The sequence below is a fragment of the Lepidothrix coronata genome, unplaced genomic scaffold (genome assembly GCF_001604755.1).
Source record: "Lepidothrix coronata isolate B3197 unplaced genomic scaffold, Lepidothrix_coronata-1.0 Scaffold2, whole genome shotgun sequence".
NCBI lineage: Eukaryota > Metazoa > Chordata > Aves > Passeriformes > Pipridae > Lepidothrix > Lepidothrix coronata.
In genome coordinates, this window is record NW_016690182.1 from 11,561,087 (window position 1) to 11,582,872 (window position 21,786).

The window sequence follows — 21,786 nt, forward strand, 5'->3', positions numbered from 1 at the left end:
TTCCTTGAAGGTGTGTGCTCAGGAAAGAACACTGAAAACTGCCTGGAATTAATAGGGGCTTTGCAAATGCTTTGTGAAAGTTGATATTTGATTACTCAGCTTGCAGTAATTTTAAAAATGGGCTTTATCTTGCCAGGTCTTCCTTGTGAGGAAGATAATTGGTCCTGATGCTGGGCAGCTTTATGCAATGAAAGTATTGAAAAAAGCTTCTTTGAAAGGTATGTGTGTGTCTGCATTGAAACTTGAAAACATGGCTTTCGGTGCACCTGTATTTTAAAAGGTTTCTTTAATCTGAAATGTTTGTCAGTGAGTTCATACCAGTAGCTTTTTTCCAGGCTGACTTGTGAGTTCATGTTTAAGAATTATTTTAAACCTGGCCAGGTAGCTTTAATTATGTGGTCAAAAATACTCTTTCAAAGTATTAAATTGCATTATTTAATTCTGGTTAGGTTTTTTTCATTATGTGAAAACAAATTAATTTCATAAACAGTTCTCCTTTTGTCTTTTTGTTATGTTCAAACTTTGCTGTGGTCAAAATTCGGTCATTCCCTCTTGTTCTGGGAGCCAGAGCCAGGAGTGTTTTGGCTTTCAGGAGACACTTTAATGGGTGCAGGTCCACTGTGTGTGAATAGGGACTGTTATAGTTGAAGAGGAAAAAGTATAAGAAAATATATATTCAGTACAGATAGTTCAGAAGTTGATGCTGAAATCTAGATGGGAGCTTTTTTCCTGGGAAGTAATGTGGATTATCACCAAGTACTGGGATGTACTGGGAAAATGATGACAATGAGGAAGCTGCAGCAGGGAAGAAAATAGAGTTTTGAGTGTGCTTTGAGGAGACTTAAACATTAAAAAGAAATAAGGTGCAAGGAAAGATACTCCTTTAGACAGCAGAGCCTTTCCACGTGCCCATTTCTGCTCTGTTTGTCTTGTACCAAATACATTTGTTTCATTCTGGTCTCTTCTTTTCTTCTCGCCCCCAGTTCGGGATCGAGTTCGTACGAAAATGGAGAGGGACATTTTAGTAGAAGTAAATCATCCCTTTATCGTCAAACTGCACTATGGTGGGTATATATATTTATTTTTCCTGTGCTACACTTCCTTTCGTTACTTGAAGGCACGACTGCTCTTGTTCTTCCTCATTTTTTTGTAGGGTCCAAGTTAAGTTCCAGTAACTTGAAATCACAGGGCTTAAAAAAACAAAAAAAGGAATGTAAATGCACACCTGCATAAAAGTTTTAGGTGAAGTTCTCCTGAAGTTAAAGATTTGGCAAATTCTTACAAATTCAGCAGAGATTTTTTTTTTTTTTTTTTGCTTTTCATTGAGTAAAACGAAACCAGAGTAATTAACATCCTTGCTGTTTCTCTGTTTGACAGAGGAGAAATGAAAGAGCAGTATTTTAATCATCTCTCATGACTAAGATTTTCTTCTGTGAAGAAGTGAGGAATCATTCAATAAATTACCTCATGTGCCACTGAATTATTTCAGCTCCATAACAAAAGTATTGCCTGTGACTGAGATTTCCTGGTTGTAAATCACTCAGATCTATTTTGTAGATCAGCTTTGTCACACAACTATTGATTTTTATTCTCTTTTTTTTTTTTTAAGCCTTTCAGACTGAAGGGAAGCTCTATTTAATATTGGATTTTCTCAGGGGAGGAGATGTATTCACACGATTATCCAAAGAGGTAAGTACCTAAAATTTTATCTCCACTCTACTCTTAGACAGAGGTTGTTTTTTCTTGGTGTGGGATTACCTTTTAAAGCCGTTTCCCCCCATATTTCTTGTCACACTCAAGTTTTTATAACTTAGTTGGGCTTTCCTACATATTCTAGAATATATTCTGTCCTTAAGAAACCTGAGTGTGTATTGATTAGTAGCCTAAGTTTTAATTTGGTATCTGCAAAGTACAGTTCTTTTGTCTAAAAATGTTTTGTTGCTTGGAAACGTAACTGAAGTAAATGAATATTTAGCACTGAAGAAAGGGGATATTATAGTTCTCCTGCTCTTAGTCAGCTGAGGTGCTCCTGGAATCCTGCAGCCCTGGGAGATTTCTGCTGCACTGTAAAATTTCACGGGGCTGGAATACAAATCCTAATCCTTAATCCCACAAAATGTGAACATGGAGTGATTTGCAGCCCCCTCTTCTCCCCCAAACTCTCACACACAACTAGACCTTGAATTTTTCATTTCTCTTTCTGTTTTCTGGAGAGAATCCTCAGAGGATGGAATGTGATGCAGCCTGCTGTTATTTTTTTTAAACATTTCCCATCAAATATTTATCACATGTTACCATAAGTGTTACGAACATGTTGAGAGGACTTTTATTTTCTTTTTGCAAACCTTTTATAGAGATCTAAATTTTTAATGGCTCAACAGCTACACAGCAAGAGAACTTTTCAGTGTTTTCACTGAGCTTTTCAGTGTAAATCCACTTATATTGCTAAAGCACAGGAAAAGCCACTTTCTTAGATGAGAAAACAATGTTATCTGACAGATTTTTTTTTTTTTCCATGGCACGAAGGAGGTTGTTTATCCCCAGAATGTGAGGTCATGAGATAATTTGGGGTTTTTTTCCCATATACTTTCTGTAAAAAATAAAGATTTTACTTTAGGAACAGGCAAAAGAGAAGGAAGAATTTAAAGGGATTTTTGGGTTTAAGTTTTATAAGAAAGCTGAGCTTGGTAAACAGTGATAATGTCTAAGAATTGAGCTCAAAAATAATTAATCTTTAGGCTAAAAATAGCTGTTAAAAGCTTCAAGTGGCCAACTTGTCAAAGGTTATTGGAGCAGTAGGTAGGAAAGAGGTCAAGCTCTGTTGAGTAATTATAGAGGAAATTCTGGTAGAGCAGGAAGAAGAGTTCTCTTGCACCAACACAGCTGGGATTATCCAGAATGCAACTGAGTTTAAGAGTTACCTAAGGGATGTAAGTCTGTCCATCATAACACTTGCTGGGGGTTGAAAGAGGTTCCCTTTGGGAATAAAGAAATCCTAATTGTCAACTTTTCTCACTGCTGAGGCTCTATGTGGGTTTTTTTGGAAGACTTCAGTTACCTTCTGTGATGACTTTTAAATATTTACTGTGTGCCTAGATATAAAAAAATCAGGTTTTTGTATTGTGGTGGGAAGACAAGGTGATTTCCAGAGTCCAATGGGCAGTGCACATGAGAGGAAATTCCCCATAGCATTTCACAAGGGTTATTTTAAAGGAATTTGGTTTCCTGTGATGTTATTGAAAGACTTTGGTCTTTAAACTCCAGCGTGGGTACAAGAGCTTCAGCTGTGGGAGTGAGACGAGTGTGTAATGAAGTTTTTATTGGTGATGTTTAATGAAGTTGACTTGCATCACGTTTAATTTGACACAAGGAACAGCTTTAAATGTCATTATTATGGGGAGATGGGAGATTGCCCTTTAGCATCATTGTATTCTGAGATTTGCATTTTGGCTGCTCCAAGGAGTAATGCCATCCAAGGAGTAAGGACATTACTCTTGCTTTTCTGATGCAGATGCAAGCCAGTATCCAGAGCGCTCTGCAAAGAAATCCAGGTGCCACTGTGTGGTGTAACAGCTTTATTGTTCCTACAAGGTTAACCCCTGTCATTATGGAAATGAGGGAATATTTCTGTGCCCCTGGACCAGATTACATATGTAAAATTCAAAGTACAGATCAGGGCAGCTCTAAATCAGGGAGCTCAGGGACTTTAATTTAAGCCTTGTTAGGCAGCTCCTGTGCAGCAGAGTGGCTGCACCTCTTACTCCTGCTGCTTTCAACAAATAAGGGAATATTTCACTTAAACCTCACATTCAATCCAGTAATTTAAAGATTTCAAGGTTCTCCAGTAATTTGTAGAACATGACAAGAGCCAAAGCAGCTACAATTTCTGTGTATTAAATTAGAAGCAACCTGTGGAGTATTTGGAAGGGCATCTCTCTGGTGCTTTATAAGCAACATCAGTTTTTCAGTGTCTCACCAGGGTTCTTGAATTTTATTTTTTTTCCTAAGAGCAGAGCAGGTTCTTCAACTCCCACTGCAAATTGTCATTGTTATTTTTAGCGGTGTTTTGGTTTTGCATGCTTTTTTCTCAATTATTTCTATTTTTTCTGTCCTAAATATTGTTAATGTGAATTCACAGTCACCCAACACAGCAGCTAAATCATTAAATTTTATGATGCAGTGGAAAACTCTCTTTTTAGGATTGTGCCAGAAGGAGTGCTGGTGGTTAATTACACCAAATATAACAATTAAATTTATTACCTAAAAGTTAACTAAAGCTCTGCAGTAACTGCTGATGTTATTATTTAAATATTACAGGTAGTTCTTTGTGTAGTTTATAATTAACCTGTATTAGTAAATAATTTCTCTTGGGTGAATTCATGAAGTAGGAGACTGATTTTGAAATTTAGGCAGACAGGACTATATTTTTTTTAGATTGCAGTTTTAAAAACTGAAGACAAGATCAGAAGGTAAATCTATACAGTTCTTATTAGGTTATGTTTACAGAGGAAGATGTGAAATTCTACCTCGCAGAACTGGCCCTTGCTTTGGATCACCTTCACAGCTTGGGAATTGTGTACAGGGACCTGAAGCCAGAAAAGTAAAGTAAAATGTATTTTACCACTCNTTTGCTTGTTGCTTTACGTTTTCCACTGTAGTGATGTCAAAAAATTAAATACATTTTTTGTTAGACTATGTAAACAAATATAAAATATAAAAAATATATTCTTTAAATTAAATAATATTCACTTATTAAAGTAATAATAGAAGTTTGGATATAATTTTTTTAACTTCTATTTAAAATAACTCTATGTAAACATTACTCTTTATGTGTTTTGGTGAATGTGAATTTTAATTTTCAGCATTTTGCTTGATGAAGCAGGACATATCAAGTTAACAGGTAGGCAACACTCATTAGAACTTTCTGAACATCTTTCTGCATAAGCTTTTTTGTGTGTTTTTGGATTATCACTCTGAAATACATATAAAAACGCAGGAAAAGAGTTCTATGAGGAAAATTAAAATAGATCTATTGTAGGAAGTGATGTAAACAAAAGATGTGAATTTCTAAAAGCTTTAAATTACTTTTAAGGTGATGCTTTTGTCCTGTAGATTTCATTATATTTTTGGATCTAAAATATTGCTGTTAGATTCCAAGAGAAAAGGAAATTTTGTAAACTCTCAAAGATTTGATGGAATAATGGTGATATTTATGAAATTCTGCATGGATCTGTTTAAATTTAATTTAGTCTCAAAGTTCTCTCTTCCTTCTGCAACTGGAAATGATAATGGATTATTGATTAACAATATTTCCCCTATGAAAAAAGGGATATTTAAGAGACTCAGCGTGAGAGCTGAGCCAGTATCAAGAACTTCTGTGTTCACTGGCAGGAAAAAAAGGATTCTGGGAATTAAGGAGCAGATATGCAACACTGTTCTTTACTGAACTTGAGTCAGGTTGCAGAACCATGTTGGCTTATGTAACAACAATATTTTTAGTCAGATTTTACTTATTCATCATTCAGTAATACCAGACCATGCAGGGTGTGTTCCCTCTGAAACTCTTTTTTATTTCTGTCCAATTTTTTTGTGTGAATAAAGGAGGCAGTAGACACAGAAAAAGGGAACTTTTGGTTATCTTAAGGCTCTAAATGTGTAATATTTCAAATATCAAGTTATTTCAGTAATAATATTGGTGGCTGCTTGTCCATTTAATGACTTAGAGAACAGTTTTGGTGATATGTAGTGAACTAATGTCTGTGGTATCTCTGGATATATGCTGGTTTTTTCCCTGAAATTCTTTACTGGCTGTGTTCTTGTGATGCTGTTGTTGTAGACTTTGGACTCAGCAAAGAATCAGTAGATCAAGAGAAGAAGGCCTATTCTTTCTGTGGTACTGTAGAGTACATGGCACCTGAAGTGGTAAACAGGAGAGGGCACAACCAGAGTGCTGACTGGTGGTCCTTTGGGGTCCTCATGGTACTGTGCTTTTGCTTCCCTTCCTAAGGTCACAAACACTGCATTGCTCTGAGAGAATGTGGTTTAATGCACTTAGAATAAGCTTGTCCAGTTTTAATTATCAATGCTTGGGCAAGGGGGTGAATTCAATGACTGAATTGCCACTGTAATGGCAACTTGTTTGAATAAAATTGACTTTTCGCCTGCTTAGCTCTGTATGGAATCCTTACCAGGCACCATAAAGCTCATGTGTGCCTTCCAGACAGGGAAGTGCCACTTTGTGTATTTATTTTGCATGTTACTTGATAGTTAAGGGAAAAAACCCATACTTGAAGCCTTGGTTTGAAGGAGTCTGAATGGCATTTTGAAGAGTGAGCCTGTGGAAGGAATGCTGGAGTGGAGCAGGGGAATAAGTAACTGCTCCCACTTCTGCCCTTGCTGGGATGCCTCAGAGCATCAGGCTGACAGGTGCAGATTGGCATTAAAAGTAAAGTACTGTTCTAGTATTTATTATTCTTGCAGTTTTTAAAACATGGCAACGTCTGAAACTTGGTTCTGGAGGAGATTTTCTTGCCTTCAAGTGGCTTATAAATGGGTGTAAAATGTTCCTCCATCGTCATTAGGTCACCTTGCCACTGTTACCATCATGTAACTGCCTGGGAGGATTTTAGATTTGTGGCATTTTGATAATCTTTTCGAAGCTCAGCCTAATGTAGAGATGATGTAGGGAAGAGTACAGTGCTTAACACTTTGTTTCAGCAGCTGGGGGAAGAAGTGTTGATTGAGATGAACATTTGTTCTTTCCAGTTCGAGATGCTCACCGGGACCCTGCCGTTCCAAGGTAAAGATCGAAACGAAACCATGAATATGATACTGAAGTAAGTACCTCTTCTTACTCTTTGGGAAGTCACAAAATGTAATTTTAGACATGTTTTAACAGCTTGTTAGAACTCATTGGGCAACCTGGTCTAGTGGAAGGTGTCCCTTCCCGTGGCAGGGTTGGAACAAGATGGTCTTTGAGGTCTCTCCCAGCCCAAGCCATTTTATGATTCTGAGAGTGTACAGTTAAAACAGGAACAAAAAAAATCAAAGCCCCCTGATAAGGTGTAGGTCCCAGATCATAAATACCATTAAGTATCTACAGCAATTAAAATCTTAGAGATGAATTAGTTTCCATTGTAGGTGTGTAATAAAGATAAGAAGGGTACAGTGAGTTAGAGCAGCATTATTTGCACCCCTGTTGTTGTACTCCCTTGCCACTGTTACAGCACACCTTGTTTTGTAAGCAGCAGGTGATGAGGTGTTGCTTTGTGTGTGGATGGATGGAAGGCACTTAGAGGCTCTCAATTCTCATCATAAATTGCCTCAGTTACAACAGAGGCTGTTGAGCCAGACAGACTGGGTGAACTGGTGCTTAGTGAGCGGAGCTGTTGGGCAAATATGTTCTTGTCTGTGTTTGTGCTCAGCTCACAGTTTCCCCCAGAGCACATGAGAGCCTTGGGCCTTTGAGGGGGTGATGGGGAAGGGCAGGAGGGAGAAACTTCATTCCCTCAGTTGGAGCTTGCCCTGAGTGTGGGTTTCTATGTTGCATGTGTGAAGGGATGGATTAGAGCACGAGCTGCCCCACTTGCAGCTCCCAAGTGGTGCTGCAGTTCTGCAGAGGAATTTCTTGCCTTAGCATAATAGTTTTCATGAAATAAAATAAATGGTAAAGTCAGGGAGCTTTTATATGATGACTCAATGAGCTACTTGAGGCCCTTTGCTTTAAGAGGAATAGTAGCACTCACTTCAGGGCAAGTAACTGGGATTTGGTGACACTCTTCTGGTGTTGATTCTGGTGATATGAAAGTATCTTTGAAAATATTTAGGTATTCCTGAAATAATTCTTTTACTCTGCTTTAGCATAAAGCTTGCTTGGGGGGCTCGGTGGTTTTGGTCTGACATGTTCTTTCTTTATTGTTTCTTTTAAACCACACATATAATGTGAAACTTAAAAGTTGACGAGTTAAATACATGCACTCTACAAGACTGAAGAGTAGATCCTTGATACATCAAACTGTTCAGTTAAAATCTGTGTAGACAGGTTTTAGTAAAATATATTCCTTTCTCTTACTTGTTCTCTGGTTCTTTTTAGAGCAAAGCTTGGGATGCCTCAGTTCCTCAGCCCTGAAGCACAGAGTCTTCTGAGGATGTTGTTTAAAAGGAACCCATCAAATAGATTAGGTTGGTTCATTTATTTGGATCCTTAAATAACTCAACCCAACTACTTTCATTTCAGGCTCTGGCTGATGAGTAATATTTGGGTTTAGATCCCATTTCTTAGCTTGGATCATGACTTCTGGGTTTGGTAATGAATGATCAGAGCTTGGATCAGTGACTCTTGGTGAGCTTTGGCAGTGTCAGAGCAAAGAATATTTACTCTGTGTTTGTGAGGTTCTTGTATTGTGCCTCCCTGATGAGGTGTACTCTACTAAATCCCATCCTTGGGATATTTCTGTATTTACAATTCATTCAGATAACCACATCTGGGCGGATTTTTTAGAAATGAACCAATTTTTAGTGCAATCTTCAAAGATTTACCCGAAAGTGTGTTAAATACAGTATTTTCTCTGTTCAGGAGCTGGTTCAGATGGAGTGGAAGAAATCAAGAGACATCCTTTTTTTTCTACTGTTGACTGGAATGTAAGTACAAAATGATCTGAATGCTAAAGCCGTTGTTAATTTTCCTGTGTGTTGTAGCATTGTCGGTATTTGCATGTGAATAGGGCCCAACAAAGTGCAGCAGTGCTGACTGTCACATCCTGGCTGCTGCTCTCATCTTCCTTGGCATCTGGAGCTGGTGTATTTACGGTACAGAGACTATTAATTATGAATTGGGCATTTAATTTTTAAATAATTAAGAGTTGCAGCTTTCTAAAGCTGAAGTTGTCTGTTAGAGCATTTGTAGCTGGGAGAGGATGCTGGTGTTCCCTCTGGGCAGGAATCTTCCTCTGCAGTGTCTGTCTGGTGCTTCCCTGTAGGGCACAACTCCCTGTAATTCTCTTGGATTTCTCTCCAGTTGCCACAGCACATCCCTGTTTTATCAGTCAGATCCCATTCCCAGCTGGAATATTGACTCTGGTGCTCTGAGATGACCCAAAGTCTGTACGAGATCACAACTCTTGCTTAAATTTTTAACAAACACCTTATGATTTTCCTCTTTGGTTCTCCCATCTTTTGAGATGTGTTTCCCAGAAACATTCTCAAAAGCAAGATGCTCCATATCAAATAAATCCCCTCTGAAAACCCTCCTTTGCTGTAATTCCTACAAAAGGGTAGATGGAATAAATAAGATGTTGCTGTGCTGGCAGGACTATCAGGCCAATGCTGTGCTCACCTATTTCTTTTTCTTATCCTTCTCTTTTTCTCTTGCATTTATTTCTGAAAAGGTGGTTTTATTTCTGAAAAGCTGTGTTTATGCAGAATCCACCAACAGGAATTTTCAGTAACAGCAAAACTTCACTGGTTTCTGTGAATACACTTTATAAATTGTTGTCTTGTTTTGGCTTGAATATCTACTTACTTTTATCTTAAGGGACTGATGTTGAAATAAATACCAGCAGTGAAATTTGAAAGATCTGCAGTTCTAGCTTTCTTTTTTCTTCATAATTCTTTTTAAAAGTAGAAAGTAATTTGTATTTATTTCATTCTGGTGGTGTTGATGACCACTTCTGTATTTTATTTCATTTATTTCATTATCTCTCTGGGATGAATTTAGGTTCCTCTTCCTTGGTGATTTTTGTGATGTTTGGTTTGCTTTCTTTTTTTTAAATTGAGTTATATTCTGTGTTCATGTGCAGGAAGATTAAATGAAAAAAAAAAAACAACAACAACCTGCAAAAAATAGATCTGAAAGGAGAAGAGAAATAGCAAGAAAATGCTCTCAGAACTTCCTGACCTTTGCATGGGGCTTTGACATCATTTAACATGAAATTTTCTCTTCCTTAACTGTAAATGGGACTTATTGCAGCTTTGAGATGAGTTGAGCACTGCATTTCTCTAAAGCATGTTGAGTAAAGGAGGGGGAAAAAGCAGAGCCATTGTTCTGCTTTCCCTGATTTAGATGGGTGGATTAGGAAAAACCTGGACTAGAGCTTTGAGAATGGGCAGTTCCAGCCCAGGAGGACGTGCCTTTACCTTGGCAAAATCACAGCACCCATGGAAGGCTCAGTGACTCTTGATTAACTGAATTTTTCCTTCTTCTCAGAAACTGTTCAGAAGAGAAATCCAGCCTCCATTTAAACCTGCTTCTGGAAAGCCAGAAGACACCTTTTGTTTTGATCCAGAATTCACAGCAAAAACACCAAAAGGTAATTAACTGTGCATGACTGTAAATTGGTGAGGTTTGTGGGACAAGAGGGTCAAATTCACATTAAAACAACAAGCAAAAAAACCAGTGACAGAGTTAAAAGGAGAGGATGCAACAGGGTTCCAGTGCTTTGAAGGAGTGTGTTCTCCTCACAGGGTTCCTGGTCTTTGAAATATTCTGCTAAACTTTGATTCCTACAGAAAAAAAAATCAAATAAATGGAATGTTAACAGCTGAATTGTGGTTTCTGGTTATGATTTAAAGTCAGACATGCACTGTTTGGGCGGAATTAATACTAAAAGTAAACCCAATTTGATAGCAGCAGTGATTATTTTTAGGGTCAGTACTTCACTAAGAAGGACTTGCTTTAAGTAATGATTATAATTACTGTTGCTTAGTCTGCTTCAAGTTTCACTTCAGGTTTTCTTTTGTGATTTTTTTTATTTCCTTTCCTGCTGCATCCAGCTTTTAAAGCCACTTGCTGTTGTTTGGAGAAGGTCTGTGGTTTTAACAGGCCACTCAATATTATCAAACTGTGCTCACTGTGAGGCTTCACAGTGAATTTAGAGGTGCACATAATATAATCTGGGGAAAACTGGGTTCTAATTATTCAGTAATATCACTAATTAAATATTCTTGCACTGCCTCACTTGTGCCTTGCCAGCAGCACATGCACCACTGAAGCAGCACAATCTGGTTGCTCTTCTGTGTTATGAAGTTGTTGAACACAAGACCACGATCTTTATTTCTTTTTCATAAGTAAAGTTGTGTTGCAGTAAATTTCTCCCTAAAAACATATGTTCATACACTAATTCCTGCAGTGTTTCCCAGTTCAGACAAGACCCAGGAACACTTGCTTTGTGTTTGTTACAGAAGTAAGAGCAGACAGATAAAAAACTGGAAGTCTTATCTGGTGTTATTCTTGTTTGCTTCCCTTCCTTCCCTCAGAATGTTTCTTGTAGGATAACTCTTAAATGTATAAAAATAGCCTTATTTTTCTGGGATTTGTCCACACTAATCACATGTGTCTGCCACCAGATTCTCCAGGAGTCCCACCGAGTGCAAATGCCCATCAGCTCTTCAAAGGATTTAGTTTTGTTGCAACTACTACTGTAGAAGACCATAAAATATCCCCTCTCACCAACATCCTGCCCATAGTACAGGTAACACTTGGGTTTTTGGGAAGCTTTTTTGACATGTCAGAGACGGACCAATATTTAGTATTTACAGCCTGTTCTTTTTTTTTTGGGGGGGGAGGAGACCATTATAAAATGTGCCTTATTAAAATACTTCCCTGGGATATTTTTGAAATTTAAAAAGTCAGCTGCAGGTTTTCTGGAGGCAGAATTCAAAAGAGAAGTCATGGGCAAGCAGGAGAAACTTTTGCTGTTGGAAACTGTCATGGCAAAGAGCATCTTGTTGGTTTAGATGACAACTTGAATTTGGTTTTTTTTTGAAGCAGCTTCATGGAAACAGTGCCCAGTTCACTGATGTCTATGAACTGAAGGAAGATATTGGTGTTGGTTCCTACTCTGTTTGCAAGAGGTGTATACACATAGCCACAAACATGGAGTTTGCTGTGAAGGTACTGGAATAAATTTCATTGTTACAGTTCAGAAATTATTGTGTAGCAGATTTATAAATTTAAATTTATGAATTTTCCAATCACTGTAGCTGGTTTTATAAGTCTGAAGCCTGAAAATACTGTGCAATTATGAGAATGCCAGAAATAAAGTGAGATTCACAAGGGTGGAACTGGGCTGCAGAGGGAATTAGTGATGCTTCAGACAGTCCATTGCATTTCCTTGCCCACTGGAGCAGGATAGGCTGCATTAATGATAGAATCTTAACAAGGATAGAGCAAGAAATGAATAAACTGTGGGATGTGAAGCTGGAACATGAATTAATCATGATTAATAAGAAGTAATTAACTGTGGAATTTTTTTGTTCTGTTGTTGAAGCAAGGATGTAAATAGAAAAAAAATGTCTTTATTAAGCAGACTTTGTTTATCCAAGTTGTTTTTCCTGTTATATTTGGCAGATAATTGATAAAAGCAAGAGGGATCCCTCAGAAGAAATCGAGATTCTCATGCGTTATGGACAGCATCCAAATATTATCACTCTAAAGGATGTATGTACCTCTTTCTCTGCTACCTCTTACTACACAGTGGTCAAAAAAACAAGTACAGATGCAGGGAGTTTATTGGGATTCATTACATTTCTTTTACATGGTAAAATGTATTGTGAGAGCAGTACCTAACAGTAAAGGGAGTATTTCAAAATACAGTGTTGTCCTGATATTAATTTTTTTCTAAAGGCTGTTTAATGAAGCTGAAGTGAGAAATGCTGTAAAGGTTAGAAATGCCATATTTCTTATGTTAAATGAGTACTAATGTGTTGGTGATCTGAGAAGGCTGTTCATGTTGTCCTGTGTATGCCAACTGCCAGCAGCTAAAAGTTACCTGCGGAAGGGAAGAGCACTAGGGAGTGGTAGGGCTGCTTTCCTCTTGGAACAGAAGTTCTGGGACTGAAAAATACAATTTCAGAGTCGTGAATCAACTCCTGATTGACACATGAGCTGCCTCACACTCCGTGCTGTGCCAGGGCCTGCTGTTTGTGCTCCACGTTCACGTGGGAGCAGGGGAGTAGTCCAGTGGGAAACTTCAGTTTGTCGGGATGTGTAATGGGAGATATTTGCTTTTAATAGATACATTTACACGAATACACTTGTTAAACGCCTCCTCAGGTGTATGATGACGGCAGGTTCATCTACCTGGTGACTGAGCTGATGAAGGGGGGGGAGCTGCTGGACCGGATCCTGAGGCAGAAGTTCTTCTCGGAGCGCGAGGCCAGCGCTGTGCTCTTCACCATCGCCAAGACCGTGGACTACCTGCACTGCCAGGGGGTGAGGGTTCCTGCCAGGCACAGCCTCTCCCACACCTCTTAGGGTTACAAATCCCTTGTGCTATGTGGCTTCTTGCTTGGCTTGTTTTTATGGCAGAAGGGAGAAAGGTTTTGTATTTTATTACAAAGGTGAATAATATCAACAACTCGTCCTGTTATTCTGGCAAAGCCTTTTGGCTCTGCAGTTTATGAAACAGCAGATGTTTGTTCTCTTGTGCTTGTTGGCAAATGGTGGTGTCAGTTCCAGTTACATTATGAGCTTTTTATTACCTTACTTGAGCTAGAATTTTCCATTACTATAAATTAATATAATTACTTAGAACTGTTTATAATTATATTCGTCTAGAGAACAGTTTTTATAAATTGCAACTAACATACAAACAAATGTACATGCTCCTTCTAAATGGTGCCTTTTCAAATTTCTTGGTTTAAAGGTGGTGCATCGAGACCTCAAACCCAGTAATATTTTATATACAGATGACTCCAATAATGCTGATTCCATCAGGATTTGTGATTTTGGATTTGCAAAACAGCTTCGAGGAGAAAATGGACTCCTCCTAACCCCATGCTACACTGCAAACTTTGTGGCACCAGAGGTATTTTAAGCTGTTCTGTGTTTTCTTTATGCTGTTTTTGATGCATCAGATACTTAAACTTTTTAGCAATGCTTGAAAAAAAGAAAAATTCTGCTAGTTTTCCTTAAATATAGTCACACATCCTTTACAAACACTGGTGCATGTGTTTATTATAAACCTGCTTTAAAATAGCAGAGTCCACCCTCAAAAATAAGATGTAAGCCTGTTGAAAATCTTAAGAGATGATGTTCTGGGAACAAGAAATATTGTTGGTATTTACTACAATATTGAAAAATCAATAGTCAAACCTGTGACATGATCCAGGGATTGACTTACCCTTTCTTTGGGCTGGGTAGTGGTGTTGGTTTGGGGTGGTTTGTGATCCATGAAAAGTCTTTAACACTCTCTTTGTTTCACAGGTGCTCATGAGACAGGGATATGATGCTGCTTGTGACATATGGAGCTTGGGTGTTCTTCTTTACACCATGTTGGCAGGGTGAGAAAGATTTCTGAGCTGTTTTGTTTACCTAAAATTCCAGCATGCTGCATGAATCCCTGCTTCCCTTCCAATGGAGAGGTATTACCTCATGGAATGACACACTCAGGTAGAACAGGGAGCTGTAAGTAGATAAGCAAACACATAAACCAGCCTCATCTTACAAGGAGGTTTAAGGCTTCTCTTTTCCATGGGACATGACTGGGGGATGCCAAGGACTTTCCCCAGTTTCCTCAGAGAATTTAGCCTGTGAAAGTACCTGGTGGTTTTCTTTTTACCCTCCAGCCTCTTGTCCTCCCCACCCTACACCCTTGGAGTCACCTTCTTGTGTCTCCTGACCCTGTTGTAGAACACACTGGTTTTTAAAATCTCTGGAGTTTTCTAACTCATCCAGACTGATGCAGCTCTAGGAAGCATCTAGTGGCCAAATGAGAAAAGGTTTTATGAGTTTTGCTCCAACAGAAAACTAGCAGGCTTTCTTGTCTTATGGCTAAATAATTGGAAATTATTCTCTTCATAAATTGGTACTTCTGATGTAATATGAGAAGTATTAATAGTATTTAATAGTATCTATATATTCTGTGATAGGTTTCTGTTGGCAGTGGAATATTGACTGACTCATGAGATTTTTCCCAATTCCTTCCAGCTTTTTACCCTTAACAAGGTGTTTTGTTTTTTGTCTCTCAACAGCTACACTCCCTTTGCCAATGGTCCCAATGATACTCCTGAGGAGATCCTGGTACGGATAGGCAGTGGAAAATTCTCCCTAAGTGGAGGCAACTGGGACACTGTTTCAGACGCAGCAAAGGTGGACATGTGTTCTGTTTTTATAATTTTGTAGAATTCAAATGAATGTTACTCAACTTTATAACTAGACAGATCCGTCAGGGCAGTTTGTTGTTATTACCTGTAAATTTTATTGCAGAGGAGGACATGTGGTGCAGCCTCCTGCTCGAGGCAGGGCCAGCTGTGAGGTCTCACCAGGCTCAGGGCTTTATTCAGTCTGGCTTTAGAAGGGTTGGGCACTGAACAGTTTGCCTGGGCAGTCTTTCCCAGTGCTTGGCTGCTATGATAGAATCCAAATCAGGTGTCTGTGGAGTTCCTTCAGTGGAAGGATGATTTTTAGTTATCTGTCAGTTCTAGTAACTACTCAGTCTGCCATGAAGTTGAATTTTTTATAGTGCCATTTCTTTGTTGAAGTCATCGAGTGTCTTGTCTTTGTGAGTACTTTAACAACCAATTAGATCTGCATATCTTGCCAAAAATCTTCATTATGCAGCTGTCCCTTTTTATTTAAAAATACTCCATCTCTTGCTCAATTCCCTGGGGTTGGTGTTGACCTGGTGTGTAGGTATCTTAATCACCAGTGTTACCTTTTCTAAAGATTGGCATTAATATTAATAATAATTACTAATAGTAAAATATCTTTTCCTGATCCTTTGGAACTGCACTGTTTGTTCAGTTCAGTAGGAGTGATTCAGAATGCTGCTGTCTTAGCACAAGAAACTCACTTCTGTCTATTTAAGAATGCTTAACATTTTGTACCTCCAACAAAGGGAACATTCTGTCAGCTTGTCCATATTTTGTTTTTAATTCAGACTATTCCTGTCTCTGTTCTGTGCCCTTCCCAGCCAGCTCTGCTTTTGACCAACATTGTAATTAGTAGCTTATTGCTGATGCTTCTAACAGGCAAAACCAAGTGTCCATTGCTGTTGGATTTATTCTTTATGTGGTTCCTTGAAGGAAAAGTTCATTGCTGGTGTTTCACTGTCAATTAATTCAACTGTAATGTGTAGTCAGACCCCAAACATGTAGAATGAACAAGGAGAGATGTTTGCAAATAACAGCTTTCCTTCATAAGTTCTGTCTGCTAAATTTTAATAGGATTTCTAGTCTTTTAAAGATTCTGTTAGTAATAAACATGAAAGGCACCACAGTAAGTTCCTTTGCAATAAAGGCTTGCTCTGTTGAACTGCTGCAATAGTACAACACATTGTTTTGAGCCTTCTGCAGTGTCAAGGCACAGAAAGATCCAATTTGTCTCCTGATCTGGGTGTGTGTGTGTGTGCATTGTGTTAATCCCTCTGCCACAGTGGGTACTTTGCTCGTTGCTGCCATCAGTACTGCTTTAAAGATGATTGGAAGTGAACAATGTGTTTGGTTTTCCTGCAGGACTTGCTCTCCCACATGCTGCACGTGGATCCCCACCAGAGGTACACGGCAGAGCAGGTGCTGAAGCATTCCTGGATTGCCTGCAGGGACCAGCTGCCACATTATCAGCTCAACAGGCAAGATGCCCCTCATCTAGTAAAGGTAAAACACCCTGCATTGTGCTCAGGGTGGTGGGTGTGCAGTGGGTTGGGTTGGTTCAGAGCTACAGACAGAACTCTCTTCTGTTCTTTGGAACAGGAATTCACTTTCTTTTTGTTTTCCCTAGAACCTGCAGATTTAACCACAGGAGATATTCACAGAATGCTTTGGGTTGGAAGGGCCCTTAAGGTTCATCCAGTGCCACCCCCTGCCATGGGCAGGGACACCTCCCACTGTCCCAGGTTGCTCCAGGTCCCATCCAGCCTGGCCTTGGATGCTTCCAGGGATCCAGGGGCAGCCACATCTTCCCTGGGCAACCTGTGCCAGGGCCTCACTGCCCTCCCAGGGAAGGATTCCTTCCCAGTATCCCATCTAAGCCTGCCCTCTGGCAGTGGGAAGCCATTCCCCCTTGTTCCATGACTACACACCCTTGTATAAAGTCCCTCTCGAAATTATTGATAAATAATTTTTTTTTAGCTTATGTTCAAAGGAAGAGGTTTTTCTGGGTGTTTTCAAAGATTGAGGTAGTTAATATTGAGTTGTCTCGTGAGTCAGGATCTGAATAGCCACTGAACCTGCTGTATTTGGTAAATTGGTGCTGATCTTGCTTGGAAGGTACTAATTCTGCCCTACATTAAAAGGTGACTCCTACATCTAAGGTATACAAAAGGAATACACAGGAAAGAAAAGGACATGTCAGATGTCACCCATGCTTAGAAATTGGAAGGATTCAGCAGTAAATGTATTTTTCCAAGCAAACTTCAGAGATGCCCATGACCTGCCATAAGTAATTTGGGTTTAATCGAGTTAATCGAGAACTTAATTTTGAATTGCTTTATTTTCTGATAAAAATATTGATATATATGTATGTATTATTATTTTATATTTTTTTCCCCTAGGGAGCCATGGCTGCTACATATTCTGCACTGAATCACAAGACATTTCAGCCAGTGTTAGAGCCTGTTGCAGCCTCCAGTTTAGCTCAGCGACGGAGCATGAAAAAGCTCACATCCACAGACTTATAGATCCACTGGGACACCTGAGCACACAGAAGCAAGGGGGAAACTCAACAAGTGGCTCTGTTTTGCCTGACCTGTGATCAAAAGGCATCTATGGTTTCCTGCTACACTACTTGAATTCTGTAAAAGTCCTTTTTTAAAAAAGAAAAAAAAATCCACAGGTTCATACTGTGTTTGTTTTACAGGCTGTATCTGTTAAATTAATTTAAACATCAGGTACACCATAATGAACTTCTCTACACTGTCCTTTGAGATCTGTTGCAAATATTCTTTCATATTCTGTATAGTTTTGCTGGGTTCAGTTAAAAAAAAAAAAAAAGTGGTTTAGGGGACCGTTGCCAATGACCAAGTTGTACATAAAGTGTCAGTGGGAGTTTTCTTTTCTTCACACCTTTAGACCCCGTTGTGAAGGACAAATTAATTTTGTAATTGGGCACTTATTTCATTCAACTTGATTCATTTCACTTGTCCTTGACTGTTATGCAGAGTTGACTCATGTCGTGTGCCAGTGTTCAGTTCATGAGTGTTGATTTATTTGGGAGGTCTGTGTTTGCATGGTGCCAGTAACTGATAAATTCATGTGAAAATACAAACAGAGGGATGTGGAAGATTCTGCACTTGACCCATCAACTTAATTTGATCACTTGTGACCCAAAAGAAGTGCTGATTGTGGCCTCTTAAAGGAAAATGAACATTTCTAGTTGTTACCACAAATTGTGTCCTGCACTGAGCTGGAAAAAGTTAAAATATGCATAAACTGTCAAAAGTAAGATCTCAAAACATTTGAGACAACATCATGCAGCTCAATCCTTTGTTATTTCTGTTTGCCATCCATTAGTAAAACCACTGTGTTATTTCCCTCAGCAGTCTTTCCATTGAATATGAGGTTTGTTTGGCATATGGCACAAACTGACACTTTATTATAACAAACTTGGCACGTGGATTTTTATTTATTTGATTTATTATTTTTTTTTAATAGAACGTTGTTGCTTCTCTCTGAACCTCTCGCTGCATGTACAAATATTACAGAACAGAAATGCAAAATTCTCTTTGCCTAACTGTAGGGGTAGCTTGGGGAAATAAATAAGCCTTGCAGTGTGCCCAGATAAGGGAATTCTGACCAAGGAATGTCACAGTTATGGACAAATTCCTATTGCCAGCACTCCCTTGCCCTCTCTGTCTGGTGTTAGGACTTGAACTGTTCCTAAATGCTGTGATGAAGAGGAAATTAATTGCAGGGCCAGAATTATCTTGGAGTTTTCTGCCTCAGAACCTTTGCTAACTGCTGGTAGACTGGGAACTAATGCATGCAGAGATAAAAGTGTTTTCCAAAGTTGCAGACTCTGAGGAGTTGTAGTTTCATAGCAGGATGACACACATTTTAAATATTAAGTAAATAAGTGGTATTAGACTGTGAAGAGGTAGAAAATCCAAGTGACCAAAAATCAAATCTGATTTGTCGTCATTGAATTTCAAATTACAGGATGCCAGTGATGGCAGAACTTGGCATTTTGAGGCAGGGAAAAAACTTTCCAAGAGAATTCTGGCTCGACCACCAGGAGTGGTGTAGTAACTCAGATCTTACAAGAGGGTGTTGGCTGGGTTTTGTCTGTACCTGTGAAGTACTTGGGGGTGTTGGAAGTTCTGTTAGATAAGCTGCTTTCTTCTGTTGTGGTGGGGGAAGATGGGAATTACCTGGCCAAATAGTTAGGTCTGAATATATCTAGATTTGAGACTTCCTGAGTATAGCAAACATTGGTGTGCTCTTTGTATCATGCAGAACATACCCCATGTGGAATTTCTGGAATGTTGATAGGTGTTGGAAGCTTTAGGGGCCATATGTGCCTGGTTTAGAGGTGCCTGTTTGAAATGCTTGAAAGCTTCTCAAAGAACACAACTGCTTCCTGGAAAAGCTTCTTGTTTAGGACAAAATCTGCCCCTTTTGCAGCTGGTTCGTCTTCCTTTTCCTTACTCTGGAGACCTTTGCCAGCAAGAATGCCTGTAAACCTCTTGTCCACACTCTGTCAGGATAATTCTGATGTTAATTCACAGAAGAATTTGAATTCACTCAAGAAAAAAAAAGGCAAAGTGGTGGAAACGAAGCTCCCTGAGCCAAGGTCAAGCTGTGATGTGGGTTGAAATGTAGCAGTAAAAGCTGTGGTGGGGATGAGAGGTAAATGCAAGGCCTGGAACACAATGGAAATGTCAAACTTGCATTGTCTTCAGCTTTCCTGTAAGGCAGCAGCTGGTCTTTAATGGCTTTACCCATGAATCATTTAACAGTGTTTCTATTGGTATTTTCTTTTAGCTTGTAGAAGCACCACATTATAAGCACCTTAAAAGCATTTTGCACAAGAGCAGTTGGAAGCAGCTGAAGGTACTGAAGTTGTTCTTGATGTGCAGCACAGAGGTGGTGAGAGGAGAAGTACACAGACAAGGCAAAGAACACAAACAGGGTGGATGTTCTGATTCTTAGCAGAGTAAAACATCTCTGAAGTTATCCCTGCTGGTTTCATATCACTCCTGGCCTTTAGGAAAAATGGTACTCCTGGGGTAAAAGCAAAGTTTCAGTGACTGCAACATGACAAAGTTCTCTTATCACGAGGAAAACATATGGATATGTTATATCTGACAGGCCAGTGTACCCTGGTATGCCAATTGTAATCCTTAATCTGAGGGGCAAAGTTCCCTTGCTATGACTATTTCAGCATATCAATCTCTGAAACGTTTTGGGTGTGCAGGAATACAGAAGAGTTCACGTGCAGTTTACTCTTTCTGTATGTAATGATCATCCTTGAGATGCTCCTTTTGGAATTTCTTCCATATTTCTCATCCCTTCTTTTTTCTCAGCTTAGGTTTTGTGGTATAAAAGTAGCATGGGCTGCTCATGGGCTCAGTTAAATGTTTGGAAGGGAAGAACACGTAACTGGAACGTGCTCTTCCTGGAGTGAAAGGTCAGTGCAAAGGTTTTCACTTTTGTATCATCTGGGCACAGCTGAAGTTTACAAATTGCTTTACTGAGTTTGGGGAAAAAGTAAGTCAGATTTTTACAAAGGCTCGTAATTACACAGAAATAGGCATTCAGGCTAGAGGAGTTCCCACAGGACTAAAACTTAAATGATACAATATTTTGGCAGTGGCTTCTGTTACTGCCAGCAAAGCTCCTGCTCTGATGTTTGGTGATAATTATCAATAAGCTCCAGGTCTCTGGTGCACAGAGAGGAGATCCCACAGACATCAGTTGGAGCTGGACCAGGCTCAGGACATGCTCTGCTGTTCTTTCACCCCTCAGATATCACCATTTCCATCTTCAGTTATGCTTTTGATAAAAAGTGAGGGACTGTTGTATTCCTGTTACATATCCAAAAACTCTGCAGTGGCATCGGTGTGAGCCAGTGGTGGGTGACACAGAGTGCCCACACTGAGAGCTTTGCCTGGGTGGGTTCAGTCAGGCCACTGTTCTGTGGCTGCTGTAGTCTGTGTTGTGTGGGTTTGGCTCTTTTTCCTGTTTTCCTTAAAACCAGTGAATTCTTGACCACACCAAGAGCTGAGGTGCAGGTGCTCCAAGTGTGCTGTTCACTGTAGTGTGGTTTAAATGTCCCTGCGTCCAGAGAGGGAATCCAAAACCTCACCCAAGTCAGTCATGTCGAGCTTGAATTCTGTCTTCCCTGTTTCAGTTCATTTTTCAGAGCTGATCTTCATTTGTCCAGTGGTTAAAATAACCTCAAGCAAACTTCACAGTTGGAAGTTCCTTGCAATGGTTACAGACTGGTCTGTAGGACTGAGTTAAATGAATTACACAAGGCTATAATAATTTTCCTGATTTGTATCAGTGAAATTAGGCTAGAACATCAGTGCAGACATGGGGGTTTATGGACTTCTGTAGCACTTAAGCTTTTTCAGTCCTGTCCAGAATTAAAAGTTTGCAAATATTTGTGGGAGGGGAAGAGAGGAGCAAATTTTTCTTTCTCGCAAGTTTTCAGAAGGCTCCTGAAGCTGTGATGATAATAGAGCCCTTATATAATCCTGTAAGGTTAAAAACGTACAGTTCTCCTTGGAAGTTAATTCAGAAACCTTGTTGGGTGTGTGCTGGTACCTGTTGGTAACACCCTCCACATTCACACTGTACCATCCTTCGGCATTAACATCCTCTGCTTCAGCACATTCTGAATACTGG

General features: G+C 39.3%; 1 protein-coding gene across 3 annotated transcripts in view; it reads left to right on the forward strand.

Annotated features, from left to right (window-relative positions):
* Positions 1-19,744, forward strand: part of RPS6KA6 (ribosomal protein S6 kinase A6) — a 33,071-nt gene extending 13,327 nt beyond the window's left edge. Inside the window, exons 4-22 of one of the 3 annotated variants that reach the window (XM_017817556.1) lie at positions 137-218; positions 984-1,064; positions 1,610-1,689; positions 4,494-4,600; positions 4,863-4,900; positions 5,837-5,979; positions 6,766-6,836; positions 8,093-8,181; positions 8,576-8,640; positions 10,205-10,307; positions 11,344-11,468; positions 11,765-11,890; positions 12,347-12,436; positions 13,052-13,210; positions 13,644-13,805; positions 14,204-14,280; positions 14,971-15,088; positions 16,453-16,593; positions 17,490-17,747. In XM_017817556.1, coding sequence (XP_017673045.1) covers positions 137-218; positions 984-1,064; positions 1,610-1,689; positions 4,494-4,600; positions 4,863-4,900; positions 5,837-5,979; positions 6,766-6,836; positions 8,093-8,181; positions 8,576-8,640; positions 10,205-10,307; positions 11,344-11,468; positions 11,765-11,890; positions 12,347-12,436; positions 13,052-13,210; positions 13,644-13,805; positions 14,204-14,280; positions 14,971-15,088; positions 16,453-16,593; positions 17,490-17,615 — 1,983 coding nt within the window. In that variant the 3' untranslated portion in view covers positions 17,616-17,747. Of the gene's footprint in view, positions 1-136; positions 219-983; positions 1,065-1,609; positions 1,690-4,493; positions 4,601-4,862; positions 4,901-5,836; positions 5,980-6,765; positions 6,837-8,092; positions 8,182-8,575; positions 8,641-10,204; positions 10,308-11,343; positions 11,469-11,764; positions 11,891-12,346; positions 12,437-13,051; positions 13,211-13,643; positions 13,806-14,203; positions 14,281-14,970; positions 15,089-16,452; positions 16,594-17,489 lie in introns of all 3 variants that reach the window. The other 2 variants (XM_017817537.1, XM_017817546.1) reach the window with 2 other exon arrangements.
* Positions 19,745-21,786: the final 2,042 nt, after the last annotated feature.